Below are 26,630 nucleotides of genomic sequence, written 5' to 3'. Positions count from 1 at the left end.
CTTAGTCCGCCCGCATAGTCTGTTTGAACGATAGCGGACTGGTTGTAAATACAACAACTGACAACAGTGTCAACTCTTGATATTCCAAAGAGATTGGCACTAGCATTGGAATCGTCTAAACTAAGCATAATGACAAGTTCAACCGAGAGAAGACTAGTCGAGCGTCAACAATGCAAAATCAGCTCTGTTCAGAAAAACAAACTAGTGATAAAGCTAAGGATGTCGTGATTCGTGATACTTCTCAAAATATACTATGAAAATTAGTGATATAACCAGTCTGATATTTCATGTTACAAGGTGTGGCAAAGTTTGTCGAGTCGTCTCTCAGTCCAGCACGCATTTTGCATGTTAATAAGACTAACGTGGGTGGGTGTCGATCGAAGCAGTGAGGAAAATTTCAATTTAACTCAAAGTAACAATGTGTCGGGTGCATCATTTTCGGATTTGCCATTTCAGCCGATGCCAACAATTGTGCAACTTTGTTTGTTGAATAATCAAGTAAATATGTACTATCTTGCTAGTAGTTCCTGGAACTAGAAGAAACTAATACTTTTTGTCCAATTATACCTAAACTGTAAGTCTAAGGAATTTTGACAGGTCCATGGAAAACATGGGAGTTAATCCAAGAATCCCAGTACAAACTTAGTAAGTAAATACAAAGTTGCGCAAAGGCAACCCGCCTTCTGGGTCAGCTACTGAAGTAAGCTCGCGGGATGCGGTGAATAACCCCGGACCGGTCCCGTGCACACTACGGCCCTTTGAGCCTGTCTCCTTCTAACTGATCAAACAAAACAACTAAATACACGAAACCAAACGAAACAGCAAAACAGGAAGACACTATAACGGGGAAAACAAAACCGCACCTTATGGGTCACTAACAACACTTATTGCACTACGAAGCACCTGGAACTACGAACACAACTCAAAAGTAAGCATAAAATGAATGAAACTACATACACAAACACGTTCACTCTCAAGTGCATCTTTAAAATGATAAGATAAGTATTTCGTGGCAGTTTCGGCAGAGACAGTATGTTATGATCCCGACACGTCGACAGAAAGTCCGCGGCGCTCGCCGATCCCGACAAATTTATGTTTTTGTGCTTTGTGTGAGGGTTCGGGGGAAAGTATGACGGGAAATTTTAGTGATGATAATGTGGTGTACCTGGACCGCGGGGCGGGAGGTCCTCGTATTGAGCGGCGTGCCGGGGCGACTGCTTAGAACGCACCATGGCGGCGGAGTGAGAGAGCGCACGTGTGAGCGGCCGCGCCGCGCCGCGCGCGCAGCCACGAGGGCACACGTCACCGCGCAACTACGGACACCACGACAGCCCCGGCTCCGTAGCCTTATCGCGGCGCCTTTCTTTTATTTCGCTACGATAAAACTCGCGGCACAGATGCCTTTATTCATAAACGTCTGTCAAATATGTTTCAGTTAATATTCATTCGTGGAGAGGTTTAGTGAGACAAACCAATTTTCACTAACGGGGGCATGATAAGTTTTATGATTAAGCTCGAGAGTAGATAACGGAAAATATCAGTCTCGTTGGCTGAAATAATATTTCAATTGCTTTGAAGTATCGATAAAATACCGGCGTCTGTTCGTTTCGATTATTGAAATCGGTGACTCACAATACTAAATCGGTCTCGAATCTCGAGCCTCGGTCAACGACTTGGATACGATTGAATTAAGTTAATGGGGCTATTCATTTTGAGATACCGCATGTCTAAGTGAATGCATTAGTATCTAAAGTGGGCTGATCGAACATTTGCAAAGTAGAACTGCATACATCAATTAAATACATTTGAAAGTACCAATTGGTCTAAGACGCGAGTTGGACTACATAAAAGGAATATGTTTATCCACAATTCATTTTAAATAGCTAGGACGTCTCATGTTTTTCATGGTCACCCTACACATTAAGCATAGTGAAAAATTTACTTTCATTCCAACAAGTATTTAATTGCGTGATCGCTCCGTAAAGCTCGCGCCTATACTTCATAAACTTGACATGAGAATGACACGAAGCATCATTCAGGGGGCAGAGAGTGGTAGTGGTACAAATTAGAAAGTAAAAGTAAAGAATAGAGAGTAACAATGGTTTCGGCAAAGAGGGAGTGAAAGGCACAGCGTCCCACATCAGTCTGATCCCCTCGGCTGTTTATTACTTCTTCCCAGCATTTACATACTGTCTCGAAACTCTCGAACTAGCGTGAGTGGACCTAACTGTGACCTCGACATCCGTAAAAGTAATGTGTAATCGGAGACCACACTCATAATAGTTCGTCTGTCTACTGAACAAGATTGGAACAAGAACTTCGGGATGAAGTTACACTAGGTACAGTATATCTCCGTCTGAATATTCATGAGGAAGAGTAATTCTCTTGCGAAAAGCTGCTTGCTTATTTACTTATTCAAGCATTCCACACTCCAATTACTTATTTGCCTCGTCAATTAATTACTGCAAACAATATGACAGTTAGCAAAACTATCTGTGTGCGTGTAGGTAGGTATCTAATTATCAATTATATCAACATATTTCTACAGCATTAACATAACGTTTCTCAGTTCTCATATAACTCAAATAGGTAAGGAACCTATTTTTTTTTCCACAAAATAAGAAAACCCACGATTTCACAAATAATACCTCCGCGACATTACTGTCACCACTTGTATGGCACTAAGCATAGGCAACTTCATTTTTAATTCTGTAGATAACAGTAGAATTGGAAACTTTTATGTCCATTTCGAAACAGTAGATTTAATAGAGAACTTTAGTAGAGGCGTCCGTCTAAGCTTACTTTGCACCGATTTGAACATAGCAGTGTCATTATAAACGTACTTTCATAGAAATTTGACATAAATCATGACATTCCACACTTTGTCATTACAAATGCTATGCAGAGTTGGCTTGATCCAACTTTATATAATACTGGAGATCGCCAATATCAGTAGACATAACCTGGCCTAATTCAGTCTGTCCTGGTTAAAATGGCAACGCCTAAATTTCGGGATAAATTTAAACCAATTTGTTAATAGATTTAAGCCATTCAAAATAAAATTAAAAGCTTAAATTAATGGGTTCTGAATGGTACCAATGGCAATTGACGAGCAAACTTCAAGAGCAATGTCTGCGCCGTGAGCATTGCCAAAAGCAACACACAGGCGTCGCGTGCACACCGCGATTGCATGAGCGATCAACGTAGGTATAACCATAGAGAAATAAGTAAGCATAGAGTGCTCACTCCATACATCAGTTTTGTTACCAAAACGACTATTATTTTCTTAGTCGACATAGATAGATAGCGTCAAGTAACTGAATTATCAGTACTGCTTCTCGACACTATATGCATCTTCCATCTTCCGGTTTAGAGCTCGTTCCCACTATGTCGGATGTCGGGACGATTTTTAATCGGGTGTCGGCGCCTCTGTTCACACTAGTCGGCAGTCGGGACGATTTTTAATCGGTTGCCGGTGCCTCTGTTCACACTAGTCGGTTGTCGGCCACGACCGCAGCTGGTGCTATTTGAGGTTCTCATTTGACGCGCGGGAGGCACAGGGGGTGCGGCGCGGCCGGGGTCGGTCCGACATCCGACATCATGTGAACAACGCCGCCGACACGATTTTTTTCCGGACGGAGGGCTGACAAAACACACGATATTTTATGTCGGATCCGACACAAAATCGTTGTCGTTCGTGTGTGAATAGCTTTATATAAAATGTTCTGCCGCTACGACACCCGATTAAAAATCGTCCCGACATCCGACATAGTGGGAACGAGCTCTTAGGATCAATTAGTCCATAGGTAATTCCATGTACGGTATCGTGTAAATTCAAAATCCTCACTCATCAAATTGGCCATAACGTTTTTAGACCGAGCTCATCGAGGGTGCAACCGGGATTAATTTTAAGATGAGAGGTATATCCCGATCCTTACTTGATCTTATGGAATCAAATTAAGGAATTAAGAAGTCGGAAAACCCATCAACCAATAGAACAGTCAAATTGGACTATTGTTCTTTTGACCTTAATTAGAGAATTTAGAGAAAAGAAAATAGGCACTAAATTCATTACAATAGACTAAGCTTGCGCAGACAGTAGCTACAAAAATACATTCTGAATTTCTGACTGTCACCAATGCTCCTAGGCGTCGTGATTTCGTACTTTAGTCATACTTGTTATGGCCATTTTTTGCCCGGATGCTGCACTTCATGATAAAAGCAAGCCGCTTTGCACAGTGATAGAAGGGACCAAACTGAGTGATTTGACCCGCAGCAGCGCAAGTTTCACCCCTTAGGAACAGAGATGGCGCCACTTCTTTAAAAAATATTTCAAAAAATTCTACAAGCTAAACAAATGAACCGATTTAAATGTTTAATATCTTAAATGAAAGCTTATTATATACGTTACTTTTTTAAAAATACTCAAAAAATATATACTGAATACTTTTGACAAGAAACGGCATCTTAAGTTTTTTTTTTACTCGATTGATAGTTGCTACTTGATTTCTCAAAAAAAATGTATGGAACATGAATAGTTTAATACATGTGCATATTACTGAATAAACAACAAGTATTATACAAAAAACTTGACACCGATACCTCTCATACTTCACGAAATATGAAAGTTTGAATGTAAGTGTAAATTTCTTCAAAATATATTTCAAAAAATTCTACAAGCTAAACTATTTGACCGATTTCAATGTTTAATATCTAAAATAAAAGCTCATTATATACATTACTTATAAAAAAATACTCAAAAAACATACACAGAATACTTTTGGCAAAAAACGGCATCATAAGTTTTTTTTCTTACTCGATTGATAGTTTTTACTTGATTTCTTAAAAAAAAAATTATGGAACATGAATAGTTTAATACATGTATATATTACTGAATGAATAACAAGTATTATAAAAAAAAACCCGACACCGATACCTTTTATTCTTCACGAAATATTTAAGTTCAATTATGCACGCTCTTACAAATAAATTTATTTAAAAGAAATCTTCAACCGCAGTAAGTGCACTGATTTTAATATGAAATGTGTCATATGAAAAGAAATCACCCAATTTATTTTAATAAATAAAAAATAAATAAATAAAAATTAAATAAAGTTTTTTCCTGGTGCTGAATTACAAAAAAATATAACAAAATAGAAATTATTTTTATTTAAAGTGACTACATTTGTAAACAAAAAACTTAAATGTCCTCTTCGGTAGATGTAGAACTGAAAAAGAAAAGTCGTTTTAAAGCACTCGTACCATTTCAATACTACAAAATCACCGATCATACATGAACTGGTTGCTGTAGATTACTGTTGAATTTTAATTTTAATTTTCTATGAAAACAATAAAGTGAGCTAAAAACATAATGACCTAAACTAAAAAACTTACAAATAAAAAATCTGACCTAGGTCTCGGTCGTGTGGTAGGGTGCCCAGAAGGCTGGCCGCATTTCCGCGCTGTATAGCTATGCTGATGCGCTGCGCGAAATAGTGACCAGCCCTCTGGTCACAAAGGGCTTCTGTTGAATTATATTTGTGCCTAGCTGATTACCATTAAACCTATAATTTTGTGCCAGACCTATAATCAGTGGTCAGCATGCAAAATAACCCTGGATTGAGAACTACATTAACTTACTTATTATTTGTACAGCCACCTTTGCATGATTTACACTGGGCTGTGCATGGTAAGCTGACGCGACGATACCCACAACGCATAGTTTCGCAGCCAGATTTACAGCCACAATGGTCCAAGAGGCTTAATTGCGACCAAATCGCTGTAACTGCCGACCATTTCTGGAGTCCAACTCTCTTTTTCCTAAGTCCATCCCCAAGAAGATGGACATGGTATGAAAACTTCTGGTTTCAGAGCGTTTCCCCACATATATAGCCCGCTTGGTAAGCTGCTCGAAGTGCATGATGTAGGTGGCAGGGTAGGCAGGTTCCAATTTCTCGGCCAAATCATCTGCTTTGAAATTGGCCGAGAGATTTGTTCCCTGAACGAAGCCCTCCATTGACTGACAACGAAGGTGGACAAATTTGGTTTTCGTACTAGAAGAATTCGTTCAGATCCAGCTGCCTTTCTCTGGCCACTATAAAAAGACGGGAAAATAGGAGTACGTCAACTTTTAAGTTTTTGATTTTGTCAGTTGTTAGGTGTGTACCTACATATTTTAATTTTAGTATAAAGTTCAAAGTTCAGAGTTCAAAGTTCAAAGTGTTTTTATTTGTGAGTATATGTCAAACTGATTACAGTGGCTGGTGGAGTAACCCTAGATTTATGTTATTGCTTTGCTATAGTTACAATTTCAAAAAACAAGCTTGTGACAAGCCTGCCACCTACATCAGCTGCTCTCTATAAACATGCACTTCGAGCAGCTTACCAAGCGGGCCATACATGGGGAAACGCTCCCCTGGAACCAGAAGTTTCCATACCATGTACATCTTCTTAAGGATGGACTAAGGAAAAAGAGAGTTGCACTGCAGAATTGTCGGCAGTTACAGCGATTTGGTCGCAATTAAGCCTCTTGGACCATCTGGCTGCGAAACTATGCGTTGTGGGTGTCGACTGTCGTCGCGTCAGCTTACCATGCACAGCCCAGTGTAAATCATGCAAAGGTGGCTGTACAAATCAAAATTAATGTAATTTTCAATCCAGGGTTATTTTGCATGCTGAGTTGCTGACCACTGATTATAGGTTTGGCACAAAATTATAGGTTTAATGGTAATCAGCTAGGCACAAAAATAATTCAGCAGTAATCTACAGGCACAAAAATAATTCAACAGTAATCTACAGCAACCAGTTCATGTATGATCGGTGATTTTGTAGTATTGGAATGGTACGAGCAGGAACCGGCCCGCTATCCCTTATCGGGGTTTTATAAGGGTATTGCATAAGGCTTAACTCACCATACCCTTTGCCAGACAAAACCCTTTGTTTTGCTTTTAAAAACCCTTATATAAAGCTACCACATTTGAGTAATCGGTAGCCCAAATACCCTTACAAAACCCTTATCATCCGCTCACCAACACCTTGCATATTGCTTATAAGGGTTAGCCTTATAAAGGGCTTCCCTTTTAGCATATAAGCGTGCTAATTTAAGTCGTCTACCTTGTTCATAAAGCACACATTACTTCGAATATGAGCGATCGTCGGCGGCGACGGCGGCGTTCTTTGACTAGGCACGTATTTTCATACACTACCGTAGATATATACTAATCCTGTCTCTTTCACGCAAAGGGAAACCTTTATAAAAAGCGCTTAAAGATAAGGGTAATCCTTATTAAGAGCTAGCCTTATTTTTGGTTAGCTTTTCGGTAAGGGTTAGTCAAAGGTAAGGGTATGAATGGGCTTGCAGTTCAAAAGGGAAAGTCTTTCAATGTGTTAGCCGTGTTTAAGTGTCGCCCATTGAAAGGGTTTTATCGCGGAAAGGGTTGTTCGGTCCCTGGGTACGAGTCCTTCAAAACGACTTTTCTTTTTCAGTTCTACATCTACCGGTGAACCCGAAAAGGACATTTAAGTTTTTTGTTTACGAATGTAGTCACTTTAAATAAAAATAATTTCTATTTTGTTATATTTTTTTTTGTAATTCAGCACCAGGAGAAAACTTTATTCAGGTTTTATTTATTTATTTTTATTTATTAAACTAAATTGGGACATTTCATATTAAAATCAGTGCACTTACTGCGGTTGAAGATTTCTTTTAAATAAATTTATTTGTAAGAGCGTGCATAATTGAACTTAAATATTTCGTGAAGAATAAAAGGTATCGGTGTCGGGTTTTTTTTCTAATACTTGATATTTATTCAGTAATATATATATGTATTAAACTATTCATGTTCCATATTTTTTTTTTAAGAAATCAAGTAAAAACTATCAATCGAGTAAGAAAAAAAAACTTAAGATGCCGTTTTTTGCCAAAAGTATTCAGTATATGTTTTTTTAGTATTTTTTTATAAGTAATGTATATAATGAGCTTTTATTTTAGATATTAAACATTGAAATCGGTCAAATAGTTTAGCTTGTAGAATTTTTTGAAATATATTTTGAAGAAATTTACACTCACATTCAAACTTTCATATTTCGTGAAGTATGAGAGGTATCGGTGTCGAGTTTTTTGTATAATACTTGTTGTTTATTCAGTAATATGCACATGTATTAAACTATTCATGTTCCATACATTTTTTTTGAGAAATCAAGTAAAAACTATCAATCGAGTAAAAAAAAAACTTAAGATGCCGTTTCTTGTCAAAAGTATTCAGTATATATTTTTTGAGTATTTTTTTAAAAGTAACGTATATAATAAGCTTTCATTTGAGATATTAAACATTTAAATCGGTTCATTGATTTAGCTTGTAGAATTTTTTGAAATATTTTTTAAAGAAGTGGCGCCATCTCTGTTCCTAAGGGGTGAAACTGCCGCTGCTGCGGGTCAAATCGCTCAGTTTGGTCCTTACTATCACTGTGCAAAGCGTCTTGCTTTTATCATGAAGTGCAGCATTTTGTTCATAACAAGTATGACTACTTGTAGCTTGCGTATTAAGGTGCGTTTTGTTTGAAAACTTCATAACTACTTAATAATGAGAATCAGTGTCTCATTAATTTAGGTTTAAAAAGCACCTAACGGATCTTTGGAAAACAATGGCAGGTTATGCTTTTGTCTCGTTCAGGCGCCATTGAAACTAGGATTCGTTTCGTTCTGATTATAATCCCGTTACGTTTATTTCTTGATGTAAATAAGAAAAATATGAATTAAAATTAGCAGAAATTACACAAGAGGTTTTAAATTACACATCAACAACCGACATCCTTAAAATGGGTCTTATTACTGCCTATACGAAAAACTTATAGCAAAAACTTCTAAAAGGCAATAGTAAAATTATAATATGAAATTGTGTAGTAGTAAAGTAGTGGCACCAATTATCGACACTTTAAGGAGATAGTGGGGTTCTCTATAAAATTAAGAGTGATTTAGTCATCATTAAGCCAAAATTAAGTAACGATTGAGTATGGTGAGGTATATTCTTGAGACTTATCAAGAGTGTATTATTTTTATCAACTATAAACAGAAACTATAACTATAGAACTATAGAACTATAGAAGAAACGCCAAAAAAAGAAAAAAGTGTATAGGTAGATCTCTATTCATCGACACTAAATCTCCAGTAACCAACACTTAGTTATCGACAGCTACCAGTTTCTATAAGAAATTCTGTTATTTTCAACAGATCTCTAGCCGCACTGGATTTTCACGTTGCCATTTTCAAACAAAAAGACGGATTTCGCTTAAATTTCAGTGGGTGCCAGTCAACAGGTGTGCTCTCTAGTGCACAGTGTTGCGAAGTTAAAAAATTGGTTTCCTATACTTACTTTCTAAGGTAAAAAAAAAACCGGCCAAGTGCGAGTCGGACTCGCGCACGAAGAGTTCCGTAACATTACGCAAAAAACGGCAAAAAAAAATCACGTTTGTTGTCTAGCTGTCTATCATGTATGTCAGACAAACGGACAGTGGAGTCTTAGTAATACGGTCCCGTTTTTATAAAGAAAAATACCTACAGTATGTAATTGCATGAATAATAGTAATTTAAATTGTATTTTTTTCTTATTTACTCGTAATGCATATAAATTACAAGATGTATTGTTTTGAAAAGATGTGTCCCGCCGAGTTTGTTGCCGGTCGCATATTGGGATACCCTCCTCCAATTGAGGGAGGATTTAAATCTTCTCGGGGCAGAGGTGTAGGGTTAGAGCCGGCGTAGCTTTACTTGACGTTGTAATATGCCTACTTTAATAATAAAGATCTTTATCTTTACCCTTTGGGTACGGAACCCTAAAAAGTGTCGGTTATTGGTTCTTGTCGGTCATTGGTGCCTCTACGTTACTGCAGCAAACAATGTTAAACGTTAAAGAACAAACCACTAAATCTACAAATAGCCATTCCAAAAACATAAAACTCGTGAAATAACATTTTCGAAAGAATCCTTGTCCAAAAACCTACTTTTACCAAAGTTTGTGCTGATTTGTTTACCATATCCACCCACTAAACCAATAGAGATGGAAGATTTGTAGACCTTAATTCAATGCGATCAAGGTCAACTACCTAATATTCTGTTAATTGTATCTGTTGATACAGACGTGAGGTACATACATTTACGCAGTGCGGAGACGGAGACCCACCCAGCATATACCTACTCAGTATTTAATTACCGTACATTACGCGAGTAAACAAACGATCTACCTAACTTATACTTTTTTGTATGTTTTTTTCTTTGTTGTTTCTAGTGTACTTTATATAGGTACGTATAAATCATTGTCCAATAAGTTGGAGAAGTTCACGGAAAAATATGGAAATTTTTCCAAGAAATAAATGAAATTTCCATTACAGAAAGATGAAATTTCGTTCCACATACTAAATTGGGAGAAGTTTTCGAGATCTTTCCACGTGGAAAATTTTGAAATTTTGGAATATTTCCGTCGGCAGGAAATGTGAAGAGTCGTAGTTGTTCAGACGTCCGAGACCGAGACTAACGTCATTGCTGGTTGACAAAAAGACGATTAAATTTGCATCTTATTGACAACCGACAAGTTAGCCAAAATAGTACCAATACTAACAATTGCATTGTTTTAAAGGGGGGTTTTAATTGTAATAGAATAAATGCGGGATGGATGAAATGGCGACAGGTCTCTGGAACAACTTGCGATCCACGAATGCCTCTTAAACTTAAGGGGAAAATTTACAGGACGATCGTGAGACCTGTTGTAATGTATGGATCAGAATGCTGGGCGACAAAAGTGACGGATGAAAGAAGAGTGCACGCAGCGGAAATGAGAATGTTGAGATGGATGTGTGGAGTGACGAGGAAGGATCGGATTAAGAATGAGTATATTAGGGGAAGTTTGAAAGTAGCACCAGTAACGGAGAAGATAAGAAGTAGTAGGTTAGCGTGGTATGGGCATGTGATGAGGAGGGATGAATGCCATATAGGCAAAAGAATGTTAGGGATGAATGTTGATGGACGGAGAGCGTATGTTAGACCCAAAAAGCGATGGATGGATTGTGTGAAAGAGGATATGAGAAAGAAAGGAGTAAGTGCTGAGGTGACGAAAGATAGAGGAGAATGGAAGAAAAAAACATGTGCTGACCCCACATAACGTGGGATAAGGGTAGGAAGAAGAGATCATTGTTTTAAAGGGGCGCACTGATTACCAGCCCGCCTGCAGTCTGGCCAGTGGCCTGTCAGTTGTTCGGATCTGTCAACTTTTTGTTCTAACTGACAGGCTGATATCGTCCGGCGGACTGGTAATCAGTGGGCCCCTTAAGACAGGTACATACTAGTACTTGTAAATGACTAAGTCTTATTATAAATACATTTTTATCCACATCACGCTGCAGAACCAGTCCGGTCGTTCTGAGGCACTGACCTAGCCCAAGCCAAGAAAACGTGCATGTTTTCATCGCTTACATAGCGCTGGCGACAGTTTAGCTCACTGACCAGTTTTTAATGAGATCTCAGAATACGCAGCTGTTACGGATCTCGAAATCACATCTATGCTGTTCCGGCAAACTTTAATTGTGTAAAAAATAAAAATAACAACCTTGTTAGTTAATACAAAATTATACACGAAGCGCATTTTACCAACCCGTAAAGGCTTTCTTTATTTTTCAAAAACTGTTGAGTATGTTGCTTTTTATCCAGAAGAGTAATTTCATTCAAATTTTGAGTATTTCCCTCATGTTGGCTGGTAGAATTGACTTCTAAGTGATGATTTTGAATGATAAATATTTAATAGCGTTCATTTGGATTTTTAATGTTTTACAGTTAGTATTTTCCTCGCGGTGGTGTGGTGAAAAATTGTGTGCTTCATCAGTGGAAAGTAGTTTAAGCCTTGAAGCCCTTACAACGCTCAACATTCCACTTTTCGATTTTGGATTCCATACTTACTCGAAAATCGGGTATTATATTAGAACGAGGGTTTCAACAACTTTGCCCCCTTATAAAACAAATAACTATTATAGCCTACATCAACAATACAGTCAGATTTATCACATTTGATAAAAAAAATCTCCATCAACAACCATCTACATCTCAATCTACACATATTTAGGTAAGTAAGTGTAAGTATTGATGTTCTGTTCCACGGTGTTACTTACAAGTTACAAGTGGCTGGTGGTACATACTTTGATATTTAAACCGACATCAGAATTAAGAATTACGTTAGCAAAGCAATTCTAGTCTATTACGTGTATGTATAATGTGGATTTCAATCAACTTAACACTGTAACAGCACTATGCACAAAGTAACTCGTGTAATTGCTAATGTAGCATTTACTTACTTTCCTTTGTTTTTTGCCGTGTCCAGTTAGTAAAATCGCTTACGGCGCTCCGAGAGCCGAGAGCCGAATGCAAGAGTTAACCAGTATAGATAAAAGAGCTCGCTGATTAAACATACACATTGATTCTTTATCCCAGAAATGTATGTAAAGCTCAGAAATAATGTGGCTCGTTGCATACAAATTTGACCGCTTATCTAAGAAACTAATTAGTTATATCGCAGAAGTACCTAATGTCCTTTTTGATGTGTAAATAACACCTACTATATCCCCATAAAACATATCGATAATAGGAATGAAACTGAAAAAATTGCGTTTTATAAAATAAATATTGAAAACTCACAGACCCTGGTGTTTTTGGATTATTTCAACTCAATCCTGATGATTAAAAAAAGTGTCTCAAAAATTTGTATGAAAATTGTAAATTCCACTACGTCACGCACATAATAGTTAAAAGAAATCACACTAAAACGTGACGTAACGGAATGGACATTTTGGGACCTCTTTTTTTGATGGCATGATGGAGAATGGTGTCGATTCTGAGTAGAATGAGCCCAAGAATGTCCAGATTTGAAAGAATCAGGTTTCAATATTTATTTTAGAAAACGCCCGAATACATAGACTTAAGGTAATATCTCGGTACTATCGACGCGTGCGACCTACAAAGTAGCAAAACATTATTCAGGAATGCCAAAAACAGACTAAAGAAAATCGGTCTGCGCATGAGTGGAGTCCACGCAACTGTTGCGCATAATCGACGTAACGAAAGTGAATCGCAGTTACAATGTAATTCCGTCTATGCGGGAGTTTAGACCTATCCTGTATTTACTTTGGCTTCAGATCAGATGGCAGTCCCTTCTGTAAAATTTTGTTTAGTTAGTTAGTATTTAGCGCTGGCGCCAATTATTAGATCAGAAAATTCCTGAGATAAGGTGTTGTAAACAATATTTAGGGGCCCACTGACTATCAGTCCGCCGGACGATATCGGCCTGTCAGTTGAACAGTCAAATTTTTGTTCTAACTGACAGGCCGATATCGTCCGGAGGACTAATAGTCAGTGGGCCCCTTTAGGGAGTTAAACTGCTATGGCAGTAGAAGTATAGATATAAAATATTTTGTAAATAAATTAGGTAGCAAGATGTTGTTATTGGGTACGCGTATCAACTGTTTCAAGCGAGACAGCCCACTGTAACTTAATATGTTTAAACAAAAGTTGTCAATAAGTGATAAGTAACTATAAGTTTTAAGTTAATTATTAAATAAAACTCGATATTGTTATGTCAACAAGACGGTTTCAAGTCACAACAGTAGGCCGAGCACATGATTGACGCGACATTATCTCGCCGCGAGATAGACTACCCGTCTTTTACTAACTGTATGAATTAAAGGGGGACGGGTGGTCTATGTCGCGGCGAGATACTCTCGCGCCAATCATGTGCTAGCCCGGCAGGAGGTAAACTAAGAACAATGGACAATTTAATGGAACTGTAGTTTATTTTATGTATAAAGGAAATAGAATTTTAGAAAATATGTCTTCAATGATTTTGTGATTTCAATGGTGTAAGTATTTTAATAAATAGAAAGCCTGCGGAAACCCTGATGTTTGTTGATGATTGTACTATGCATTTTTGGACGACCCGTGAGGCTTACGAAGTCCTGCCTATGAAGGCGATGGTCCTGTGGGTTCAAATCTCGGTAAGGGCATTTATTTGTGCGATGAGCACGAACATGTGCCATTCCCAAACAAAAGGGTACTTATTGTCGGTTGTCAATAAGGCGCTATTTCCATATAGCTTCAGTTTGAAATCAATCTTATTGACAAGCGACAATGACGTACCTTTTGGTTGAAAATGTCACATATTTGTTCTTGAGACAAGGGTGTTTTTTATGTATTTTAGTATTTATACCTATATATCGCTGTTTAAGTACCCACAAAACAAGCCTTATTGAGCTTATTGTGGGGCTTAATCAATTTGTGTAATATGTATAATTATGTATTTATTTCATTTAAATACAGATACCCATGGCCAAATTTTTTATTACTACGTTTAATTTTCGGTCCACATTGTGACGCGGCAGGTGTACTTTGATAGCATCAGTTAGTCTGTCACCAGCCAACGACCAACAGTTTAAACTAAATTCATTACGAATAGAAATACAATGGCGCCGTCCTTGTCGCTAAATATACCGGCCACTTCCGAGCAATGGGAGACGGATACTCCTTCAGAAAGTATGCGAATTTTCCCATCTATTCAGTTTAAATAATCCGAAATTTGACGGTGCGGACGACTTGCATAACTTTCCACTAACTTATAAGTCAAACATTACGAGGAAACCCAATAAATAATGTAATTATCACATCGAATTTGCGATCATAAAGATAAACAGGCGGCGAAAGATTGCACAGGCAAGGCGAAACGTTATCGTAACGATGAAAATTTGGCTACCTTGTATCAGTAAAATAAATCTTAAGTAAAAAACCAGCCAAGTGTGAATAGGACTCGCGCACGAAGGGTTCCGTACCATTACGCAAAAAACGGCAAAAAATCACGTTTGTTGTATGGGAGCCCAATTAAATATTTATTTTATTCTGTTTTTAGTATTTGTTGTTATATCGGCAACAGAAATATAGGTACATCATCTGTGAAAATTTTATCTGTCTTTCACGGTTCCTGAGATACCGCCTGGTGACAGACAGACGGACAGCGGAGTCTTAGTAATAGGGTCCCGATTTTACCCTTTGTGTACGGAACCCTAACAATAGGTTGAGACAAGGTCTTTAACAAGGCCCATTACATTAGCGAACAAAAACACGGTCTCAATTTAAATTCAACGTCATCAGTATAAACAGCAATCAGTGGAGCTAAAATTAGAAAACGATAGTGCAATGTGACCGTCACGTCCTTCCACGAAAGTGTCAAATTTAACGAAAACAACGATGAAACCCTGTCTGCATTATAACCAATGATTTACTTTTTACCTAATACCAAATATGTAACATACATTGGACCCGGATTTGTCCTTAAACTACGTCCAAAAGAGAGGCATTGGGCACTGTAAATATCATCTCGCTTTGTGTGGTAGGGCACAGCACAGCGGATGTCATTCCAGATCTAGAGCCGAGCCCAACTGGGGAAGTACCTTACAAAAAACCGCAGCCAAATAACACTAGACCCTTAGTGTGGTGTTCCTGCCGGTGAGTAAGGTTGCCAGAGCTCAACGAGGGTGCGGAGTGTTAGGGACACGCATGTAACGCCTTTGGAGTTCCAGGCGTCGATAGGCTACGGTAACTGCTTCCGTAATATTTCCGTATTGCTACGGTAATATTTCATAGGATATAACTTCTCTTGAATCATGATGATTAGCAACAAACGAACATGTGTTCACTTAAAAAAAGATACGCACTTAATCAAGGCGATCACGTCAACATATTTATCAGACTGTTTAGTTTGTAGTCTGAGAGCGCTGATAAATGTTGTTGACATGGAGGAAAGTGATAAAGTGTGAATGTCGATACGTATGTCTTAAAATAGTAAGCACAATTAATAAGCTAATTGCTCATTTGTTGTTTTTACTTATAAGTTTTGTCTGATTTTTGATAGGTGTATAACAAAGTATTTGTACCTAAGTATTCATAATTCGTTGTGTTGTAATTGTAACGTTCTTTGGGTCAAACCATGGATCAAGGTCATCTCTATAAGCAAATTTGTTTTGTTTGGAAAAAAAATAAAAGTGGAAAAATTCGGGTCTTGGGTGGCACTAGGAACCCACGACCACTGGATCCCTAGCCCAGTGCTCTGCCATCTGAGCTACCAAGACCTTACTTAATACAGTGAATATTTCCACCATAATTATATTAACCCTAGCGACATCTACCGTAAGAGTGTTACACTTCTTAAACGGCTACTGGAGTTCCAAGTCATATTGGAAATTCACCAGTAACGATGCGCAGCAGGATGCGAATCGCATCCATGCGATGCAGAAAACATATTGACTGTAAAAATGTATGAAGGATAGTAAGGATACTTCAGTTGTTAGTGTACCTTTTATATCTTCACCAAAACTATTTCCATGAGACCTATCACATGATGTTGTTTCCGAGTAGTATACATCTTCGACATCGAATACCTTTCGACTTTCGACATTTTCGACACAAATACCTAAAACCTACACGTGTCGGCTATCGGGTCCCACGGGACAGGAATCACGATAAAAACGTTTGGCCACAAGTATCAGCAACACGTGTTATCAGCGTGTCTTGGTGGTAGATATAGATAGCTATTGTACCGATAGTCGACGGACGCGGAAAGCGACTCATCTGGCCTCTAACTACCTAGCTTGATGTTATGTTGAGGCCTAGTTTGTCAACCTAACCTTTATAGTAACCTAACCTTTGTAGTATTTGTAGTAACTGTGATTAATTTTTCCGAATCATATGAAGACTTTATACTTGAAGGATTTCTAGTGCTATGGAACAAATGAAGAGTTGTACCCCAAACCCTGCCCAACCCTAATCCAGTTAGTAGCTTAATGAAATGATTAACCAATGTTTAGTTAGTAGAACTTTAGTTAATTTGCAAACCAATGGACGCGTCGAAAACACGTGACAGCCTGACAGGTAATCATATGGCATGGTTATTGCCTAGTTATACTATGGACACTATGGTACTAAAGACAAATAGGTACTAAAGTGAAAAGGCAATTGAAGTGGGCTATAAATAGGTAGGTAAGAAATTAATTCTAATGTAAAATGTTTATCGTCGTATGTTAATACTCTAAACCTCAATAACACCACAAAACATATTATGCTTGCTTTTACTGCGCATAAATCTCGTCTAATAGGTATGTTACTTCAACATCCTTATACAATTGAGGCGCTTCAGGACGTTACTACTTAATAAACTATCAAGCAAAATGGCCAATGAATTCAAATACGAAGCTCTGTCTGACTAAATAGTTTTTAAAAAAGTTCGAGGGTCACTTTAGGTAAGTAATTTCCACGAAATCTCAGCTTTGAGGTCTCAAGGAAAGGCCGATGTGATCAGATTATATACAAGAGATGGGATGCAAGCACCGCGCCTTCCGAGTTCCGAGGCCGGATCTTGTTTCGTGGTGCAACAGTAGTAGTTATCATCAGGTACAAGCGGAAACAATGAGGGAATAGCATCGTAATCGCAACCCTATACGGACGAGATAGACTACATGTTTGCTTGCTCGCCCTCGTCTGGCCTACATGACATCAGAGCACATTCGCTTCTAATTTAATTAGACCCAGCGTATCGTAGACGTAAGTGTCGGGTATTAAAAGAGAATCGCATTAGTCAATACAATAGCTTATTAAACCCGAACTTTGGCAACTGACTAGGTACAATCTTCACGAGACTTTTAAGGGTCAAACAGTTATACCACAACCGTGATTATAATAACAAATTAACATGCAAATCATGCAAACTATAGACAATACACATTCGACAATCATTGACAGAAGCAAAATTCGTTGTCCTGTACACAACGGACCGCGCATGACGGCCCGACCTGAATCTTCCCGAGCCCTCCTGCCCTCACTAATTGCTCGCTTATTCTATAAATGAGTACACAAGTTATCTACAAGGGACGGGTCACTCGCGACAGTTTGTATTGTTTAGGCGTCAATGTCAGTTCGAAATTAGTCTAATTTGATCTTGGCAGAGCTGAAGTTTGCCAGATGAGAGCGCGCGTGCGCGAATTACATTGGGCGATAATTTCGAAACAAACTAAGTACATATTGAAGGAATTTATGAATTGGTCGAGGATTCCGGCGGCCAAGCCCGGTTCCGCATTGCGGGGACAGTGGCGTCCTTCGCACGTTAGGCATTAGGACAGATATAAATACAAGGAGGCAACAACCTCAACGAGGAATACCGGATAGTAACATTTTTAAGCGCCAAAATATTTTGGCAGATACTAGCCAAAGTTTAATGATCCCCATACTGAACTGGGCTATGGAAACTGACATGTGGTTTACATCTGTATCGTTTAACAATGGAATTTTCGATGTACATTGTACCTATCACCGTGACAAGCAGAGCGCTGAATGATAATCGCAAGTGTTTGAATGAGGTCGGGCACGTCGGAGTGACACGCGAGGTTATATATCGGTCTGCGACAGCGCGAAACGTGTGTCATGTGTGATGGATGGGACTTCATGAGAGGAACCGGGGGCTTCAGGGGACACTGTGCACTGTCAACACTGGGCTCACAACACCGGCGCCGTCGGTCACTGGGTCACAGTACACGGGGCGCGACGAGCGCTCCCGGGCGGCGGCCCACTTGGCGGCGCGCCGACCTAAGCGGTCCTCCTATTTCTGCCCTCCGCTCTGGACTCACCTTCGGGATGCAGCCTCTGCGGGTCGAACCAAGCATCTGCAAGAGAAGGCTGCGAGTTAGCGGGTTAGTCGCGACAGAGGCAAGCGAGCGAAGCGGGCCGTCGGGCACTTACGGGGGTTGAGAACAGAGCACAGGGTAGGCCCGGAATCCGCCATGGCCGCGTTTTACGTAACGCGCGCTCTACAGTACGGCGGGTGTGGGTGACACGCGCGGCGCGCCAGACTCTCGCGTCGATACTGGCACCACTGGCGCGCCGCCGCGCCCCGCCCGCGCATGCGTCCCGTGCACCCTCGCCCTGCCCAGCACCACCACCCGCCGGTGCATGCGCTTGCATTAACAGGTGTTAGTTGCGAAATCGGTTAGTTGGGAAGCGTGCATACAATACATTCGTGAAATCCCCCAGCCCTACAGGGGCCATCAGATTTATCGGAGCGGCCAAGGTGCTCGAAAACATCTGAACATGCAGTTTTGAACGTCTTGATCACAGATGCTTTGTTCAGATATTTGTGAACACCTTGGCCGGTCCGATATATCTGATGGCGACTGTACATAGATACAATAGCACCCAAAGCCTAGCGAGTCAAGTCGTAGACAAATTGTCAAGCGGCACTGCTGTCAAGGGTCAGCCGCCCGCAGATAAACAATCTAGGGTCCTGACCGATTAATGCCTAAATAGGGCCACAATAATGGCTAGTGCTGGCCGCTCTCCCATTCCCTGTCGCAGACAGATTGCGAGACATCATCGCATCGACCTTGTCCTGTTGTCTGCCGGTGACTCACCCGGCCTTGATGCTGCGTTAAATATGTAGCTTTACTTAATCACTTAATGCGCGTCGACACATTGCTTATCAGAGATTACCGCATAACATTCTACTGACGAGCTTACTATATACCTTCATTAGGTACGCAGGAATTTCAATTCCTATAACCTTCCTTGCTTGAACTTGACTGACAAGAGAAAAGGTCAGTCATGTGCAGTAGCAATGTTATATGAAGATCGACGACGTAAATTACCATACACACAACACAACACATATGTAACCGAGACAATACAATGCAACCTTTGTAGGAAACACGTGCTTCGTCAACTGCATGTTGATATTAAGACAATTGGTTGTCTGAAACTAAGTCTGAGACAACTTGTCTCAGACTTAGTTTTATCTATCAGTACTTGCAACTGTTATTAATATAAATACCTAACGTAATACTTCATTAACAGTATTTTGATGTGGAGCGCCTAAAAAAGTGGTTATCTCAAGCCTAAAAGGAATTCACAAGAAACCAAAAACGACTGGCTGGATGGATTGGAGATGGATGGGAGGGATCTGCGATACGAGTACATGCTGTTTTTAGCCGAATTTTAAAAGGAGGTTCTAATTCTAATTCTTCAGGGTCTATGTTTATTTTCTTCTTTTTTACGTTTCTCGAAAACGGCTGGATCGTGTTTCTTGTTTTCAGTTTTTTGGTTAAAATTTACAGGTGGTCCAATTGTCATCATCGTCATTCAAATCCTATACCTAGCCATCGTGATTGTTGGATATGCTTTCAGAAAGCACCATTTGGTAAAGTCGTACTGCTAAAATACCGATGATAATCATAAAATATCAGCACTTTTTCGTAAAGTCAGTTTTGCTAAAAATGTTTATGTAGTCAATCAAGTATTTGCTTGTGAAATGTGAGATTATTTTTACATTTAAAATCTACATTTTCCTGGAATTGGCATATGAAATGTTAACACCAATGGCTGTGTAATTTGTAAGGAAAAATGATGGCCGAAATATAATATTCCTGGAAAATAACTTTTGGTGGTGAATTTGTAGAGACATTGAGATATGTATAATATATACGAAAATAAAAATAGAGACGTTATTGTTATGTGCCTATTTTATAATTATAACTATTATAGTATCACTCAGATACTTTAGGAGCGATCAATACACAGATGTGCGATTGTGGAAAATTTCCTAAGTTGAAAAGGATCTCAGAATTTTCTAGAAAATTTCAGCGATATAATTTTAGAAACGGAAAATTTCAATTTCCAACTCCATAAAAGAATATGTCAATTTTTTCTGTTTTTCTCTTGTAGAAATTTCGCTATTTTGCAAACTTTCCATGGGACATCAGTACACAGATGCCATTGCATTGCATTGCATGTGGATGCGATGGAAAGATAACCTAAAAACAACTTCAACAATATCAACCAAAGTTGATTGTGTTTCGGTGGTTTCGGCATCGCCCAAAACATACCATAAGAGTATATGAACTGTATGAATGAATGAACATACACCACAATATTCGTGATTACGATGACACAGGAATCGAGGAATAATTCGAAATTTTGGAAGTTTTATAATTAGTGAATCATGGATGAGTGCCAAACTAGTTTCCTGCAATAAAGATCAAATAAAAATAAGATCGTGAAGAAACTTATGAGGCCGTGGAAACGTATATACAGCTTAGTTCGAGGAGTGTGAATGTCAACCTACTAATAAACCACATTTTCTAGATTTAACTTTTGACAATTGTTATGACAAATTGAAATTTTTTTTTACATAACACGTAGGAGAAACAGTAAACGAAAACTCGGAAGATTTAAGCATCCTTCCTGTTTGTTCTTCCTTGTTTATTTAGAATTAAGAATTGACGGTAAATAGGAATGGCCCGAAATGGGCGAAAAGGATGCCTCACGTCCACGAGACTATTAGTATAAAAAATTTCCTCTACCTAAATTTAAATTGAAGGAAAATAATAAGTTATGTTTATCAGGGTGTTAAGTATGTTTAGGGTGTTGTATGTGTTCAGGATCTATGAATCATAAAGTAACAACCACAGACATCAACGTTATACAATTTGTGACCAGTAGGTACGACCCAGGCTAGCAATAAATAGTAGGTAGCAGGTAGCAAAATGTCCATTCCCACTCGTCACGTTTTAGTGTGAATTTTTTTCACATGTGCGTGACGTACAATGTACAATTTTCATACAAATTTTTGGGACATTTTTTTATCATCAGGACATATTCAATACTGATGATAAAAAAATGTCCCAAAAGTGATTCTCAGTTGAAAGAACCCAAAAAAACAGGATCTGTGAGAATCGTGTTTTCAATATTTACGCCCAATACAGAGGGCAATTCAGGAAGCTACATGTAGTTCAGGTATATACCATTACTTATACATATATCCGATTTTTGCTAATACACTGTCATTACAAGTTTTGGTATCCAATTATTATAAAGCCAACAAGTGAGTCAGGCACTATCACACGAACTCAGGGCGGGGGCCAGGGGCTGTTTTACCCTCCCCTCGCATGACACTACACCCGCATGATTCATGCCAGTTACGATAATTAGGTGCTTTGATTCGGGGAAGTAATCAATTTTTAAATTTAGTATAATTATTGTAGATAAATTATTGTAGGTAAAGGGTCGGCAACGCGCGTGTAATATCTCCGGTGTTGCAGGAGTCCAAAGGCTACGGTAACTGCTTACCATCAGGCGGGCCGTATGCTTGATTGCAACCGACGTGGTATATAAAAAAAAAAAGATGAGGTGAAGTTTTCGCATTTTACGACCTAACATTAAACCACGGAGTTTGTGTAAGTGTTCGTTATTCATAAACGCGTTACTGGCCTGAATTAGCTATGAATCGTTTGTCTGTACCTGTTATTTTGACTTATGTGTTTGTAAGAAAGGCCATAAATAAAACATAGTTTAACCATGTTTAACTAAGTCCCGAGACGAACTTTGTTGCCTGGTGATAAAGTATGTTATAACATTTAAGACTTTCGCGTTTCGAACACAAATCACATTTCTGTGTAGTGGGTGGTTTGAAAATGTGATGTCTACCCCAAACTTCGTCATACACTTTTCGTCGGGTAGTCACACAAATCTCTGTTTTGACATTTTGCTGGGACGTCAGTTAGACGCGACCACGACCAGTGAAACCTATGTCGAAACGTCGGTAAATAAAGGTAACAAAATAAATTCGCGATAGTCCCGATTGTAAATGTGATTTAGTATGTTATAACATAGTATATTAATTATATCAGTATGTTGTCAGAACATACTGATATAATTAATATACTATGAAATGTATGAGATCATATGAAATGTATGAGAGACGAAGCAGGAAAGATTTTGACGGATAACAAGAGTATACAAGAACGCTGGAAGAACTACTTTAGTAAACTTATGAACGAAGAGAATGATTGGAGTGGAGTGCTAGAAAATGCTAGAAATAACATTGGTATGGTGAAAGAGATCACTGTAGAAGAAGTAAAAATGGCCGTGCAAGGTATGAAGAATGGGAAAGCGGTTGGGCCAGATGGAATACCTGTGGAAGTATGGAAGTTTCTGAAAGCGGATGGATGGAAGTGGCTGACTTTATTCTTTAATAAGTTGTTGCAAGAAGAGGAAATCCCTGATGAATGGTGCAACAGTTCACTGGTGCCCGTTTTTAAGAATAAGGGTGATGTACAGGATTGCAACAACTATCTAGGAATAAAGCTCATGTCACATAGTATGAAGATATGGGAAAAAGTGGTAGCGAGACGAATGAGAGAAGAAAGTGAGGTAACACAGAACCAATTTGGGTTTATGCCGGGCCGGGGAGCTACGGACGATATATTTGCACTTCGCCAACTGTGCGAAAAATACAGACTTGCGCAAAAGAACTTGCACATGGTGTTCGTGGACCTGGAAAAGGCATACGATAGAGTCCCCCGTAAGGTTCTGTGGTGGTCTATGAGAGAGAAAGGAATGCCAGAGAAGTATGTGAGGCTTGTTCAGGCGATGTATGATAGAGCCAGTACTCACGTCAGGTCTGAAGCTGGAGTAACCGACAAGTTCAATGTGGCGGTAGGTTTACACCAGGGATCGGCTTTAAGTCCATATTTGTTCCTCCTGGTTATGGATGCTCTGACATCGAATATACAGGAGGAGGCACCCTGGTGTATGCTGTTTGCCGATGACATTGTTCTTGTCGGAGATAATGCACTTGAGGTCCAGAGCAGGCTGGTAAAATGGCAAGAAAAGCTGGAAAGTGTGGGACTGAAAATAAGCAGAACCAAAACGGAGCACATGTTCTGCGATTTCGGTGGTCTATCCAGTTTTTCCCATATTGCCTTAGATGGTGTATCCCTACCAGTCTGCCCCGACTTCCGGTACCTTGGGTTATTGATCCAGGGCGACGGACGCATAGACCGTGACGTGAAAAATAGAATAAATGCGGGATGGATGAAATGGCGACAGGTCTCTGGAACAACTTGCGATCCACGAATGCCTCTTAAACTTAAGGGGAAAATTTACAGGACGATCGTGAGACCTGTTGTAATGTATGGATCAGAATGCTGGGCGATGAAAGTAACGGATGAAAGAAGAGTGCACGCAGCGGAAATGAGAATGTTGAGATGGATGTGTTGAGTGACGAGAAAGGATCGGATTAAAAATGAGTATATTAGGGGAAGTTTGAAAGTAGCACCAGTAACGGAGAAGATAAGAAGCAGTAGGTTAGCGTGGTATGGGCATGTGATGAGGAGGGATGAATGCCATATAGGCAAAAGAATGTTAGGGATGAATGTTGATGGACGGAGAGCGTATGGTAGACCCAAAAAGCGATGGATGGATTGTGTGAAAGAGGATATGAGAAAGAAAGGAGTGAGTGCTGAGGTGACGAAAGATAGAGGAGAATGGAAGAGAAAAACATGTTGTGCCGACCCCACATAACGTGGGATAAGGGCAGGAAGAAGAAGTTGTCAGAACATCCATTAAAGCATCGCACCGCATTTGTCAAAACTGTGAATCCTCAACTTTAACAATGCGCATGTCATATGTCATGTGACAGACACATATATTTCGAACAAATGCAATTCAAGATTGATCTAGTTGGCTCGCCGGTAAACATGAAGTTTATTAAATCACATGGGCCTAATATCGCAATGGAGAGATTGTTTGTTCATATATTTGTTACATGCCATTAATTTCAGAAGAGGTTTTGGGCATCTAAAATTACCTAATGATCCTATCCTTTTCACTCATGAATATAGTATAACTGGATCGGGCATGAGGGGTGGGCGGAAATGACCGAACGGGATAGTCTATGTATCTTTCAGTAGGAGTAGCAGAGAAAGCGCTGTTATTGTTTGTCCTTGTCACAGTCTCACATTTTTTTTATTCCCTACCGTAAATTCAGTATGGTTTATGGTGGGCTATAAATCTACTCGACCAATCATATTGTCGCATTGCGTATGTTCTGTCCCTCACGGGCGCACGCGTATTGCTCATCTATGTAATGCTAGGTCTACGTATTCACTCCTCAGACAGGAACCAGTCAGAAATATTTCCCATTTCTTTCACTACTTGATTTGAATTGTCAATGTTCTAAATGACAAATGGAAAAAATTACATCGCGAACGGAACGCATACCGAGGGGCATTTCTACTTCCGCATACATAATATAATAGGCTCAATAATAACTGTATATCACCGGCTCCCTAAACGGAGTAGTTCCGTCCCATTCCGTCGCGACACGGCAGGTACGGCAGACGACATAAATATAGACGTGACGTCACCGCACCTGCAGCACACGACGAATACCCATCTATCTGTCAAGATTTCGACCAGCACGTGTATTCCAAATGCTCCAAGCGCAGTCGGGTACTTAGAAGAACTGTATCTGAGATCCCTAACAGCTATGCCAAATCGGAAAGCACACTCAGGGTCACTTGCACCATCCCTCTAACCCGGGGTTAACCGGTTAAACCTGGAGTTACCATGGTAACCAGTACAATTTGACACTGGGTTAACGGTTTAACCGCTTAACCCCGGGTTAGTGGGATGGTGCAAGTGGCGCTTAGTATATAGAAATAGCTGAGCTCACCACTAGGAAACAATGTTACCCCTTTTTAGGGTTCCGTATCTAATGGGTAAAAACGGGATGATTCACAGATGATGTATTTCTGCCGCTATATAACAACAAAAACTAAAAAGTACGGAACCCTCGGTGGGCGAGTCCGACTCGCACTTGTCCGGTTTATTTCTTAACAATCGGGCTTAAAATATTTACGGTAATAAAAAAATATGAATGAGCCGGTAAGGTTACTAATATACACTTTTTATTCAAAATATTGAAGTAAAGTGTATATATTTAGATCCATAACAATACTCAAGTCATTACTCAAACCCAGACACGGCGAATAAGTACTTCCATACATTTACATAAAAAAATAGATTGGTGTGAGTCATTCTTAAGCAATGGGTACTTTGTGAACTCATGCGGGAGATGTCATCGCTACTTATACTAGGTACTTAACTTGTACTTGTATGTATCAATCAATAAGTGACGCATTTACATATTCTAACAAATAGTATTTTTATTTAGCACTTATTTTATTCAGAAGGTCGCCGAAATTACAGCTAAGAGAAATTGATTATCTATAGTGAGTAAAAGGTCAGGAAAATCTTTGACAAGATCAAGATGATGATCAGCTCGAACTATTATAAGTTCAGAATGACCCTAGTCAGTGCCAGGTACCTATACATATTTTAGAGGTAAGCACAGATAACGCACGCGGCTACATATCTCATGAGATACTACGTTGTGATGTTCTACAAAACACAAAGGTACCATTGATCAGTACTTCAACTTTATTAGATCAGAACACATATAAGGGTTATTATGAAAATAAATGATGTGAAAGAGGCCGTCATATATACCTATGTAAAAATGCTTCAGTTTTTTACTGTGGCTAATAAATACTAGTCGAAGTGACACGCGCGGTTCATTCGCCCTATCGATTGCTGTCTATTAACTGGGACAAGAAACATGCTAAATATGACGTGTTACCGTAAACCTTATACAGCTTACACAAGATGCCCGATAACACAATTGCAATAAAATAGATCTACTTTCCAAACATTTGACCTCTTTAAA

General features: G+C 39.2%; 1 protein-coding gene across 7 annotated transcripts in view; it reads right to left on the bottom strand.

Moving 5' to 3' along the window:
- The window catches only part of LOC134743873 (reticulon-3-B), a 39,160-nt gene that overhangs the window by 8,414 nt on the left and 4,116 nt on the right, over positions 1-26,630 (bottom strand). For 2 of the 7 annotated variants that reach the window (XM_063677503.1, XM_063677530.1), the window contains exon 2: positions 18,700-18,735. The exons of 2 other annotated variants lie outside the window; for them this stretch is intronic. In XM_063677503.1, the coding sequence (XP_063533573.1) occupies positions 18,700-18,735 (36 nt within the window). Of the gene's footprint in view, positions 1-1,165; positions 1,325-18,699; positions 18,736-18,811; positions 18,967-26,630 lie in introns of those variants that run through there. 3 more of the 7 variants (XM_063677518.1, XM_063677538.1, XM_063677524.1) reach the window with 3 other exon arrangements.

This window comes from Cydia strobilella, chromosome 1 (assembly GCF_947568885.1).
Source record: "Cydia strobilella chromosome 1, ilCydStro3.1, whole genome shotgun sequence".
NCBI classification, from domain to species: domain Eukaryota; kingdom Metazoa; phylum Arthropoda; class Insecta; order Lepidoptera; family Tortricidae; genus Cydia; species Cydia strobilella.
This window is presented reverse-complemented; position numbering and strand designations above follow the sequence as displayed.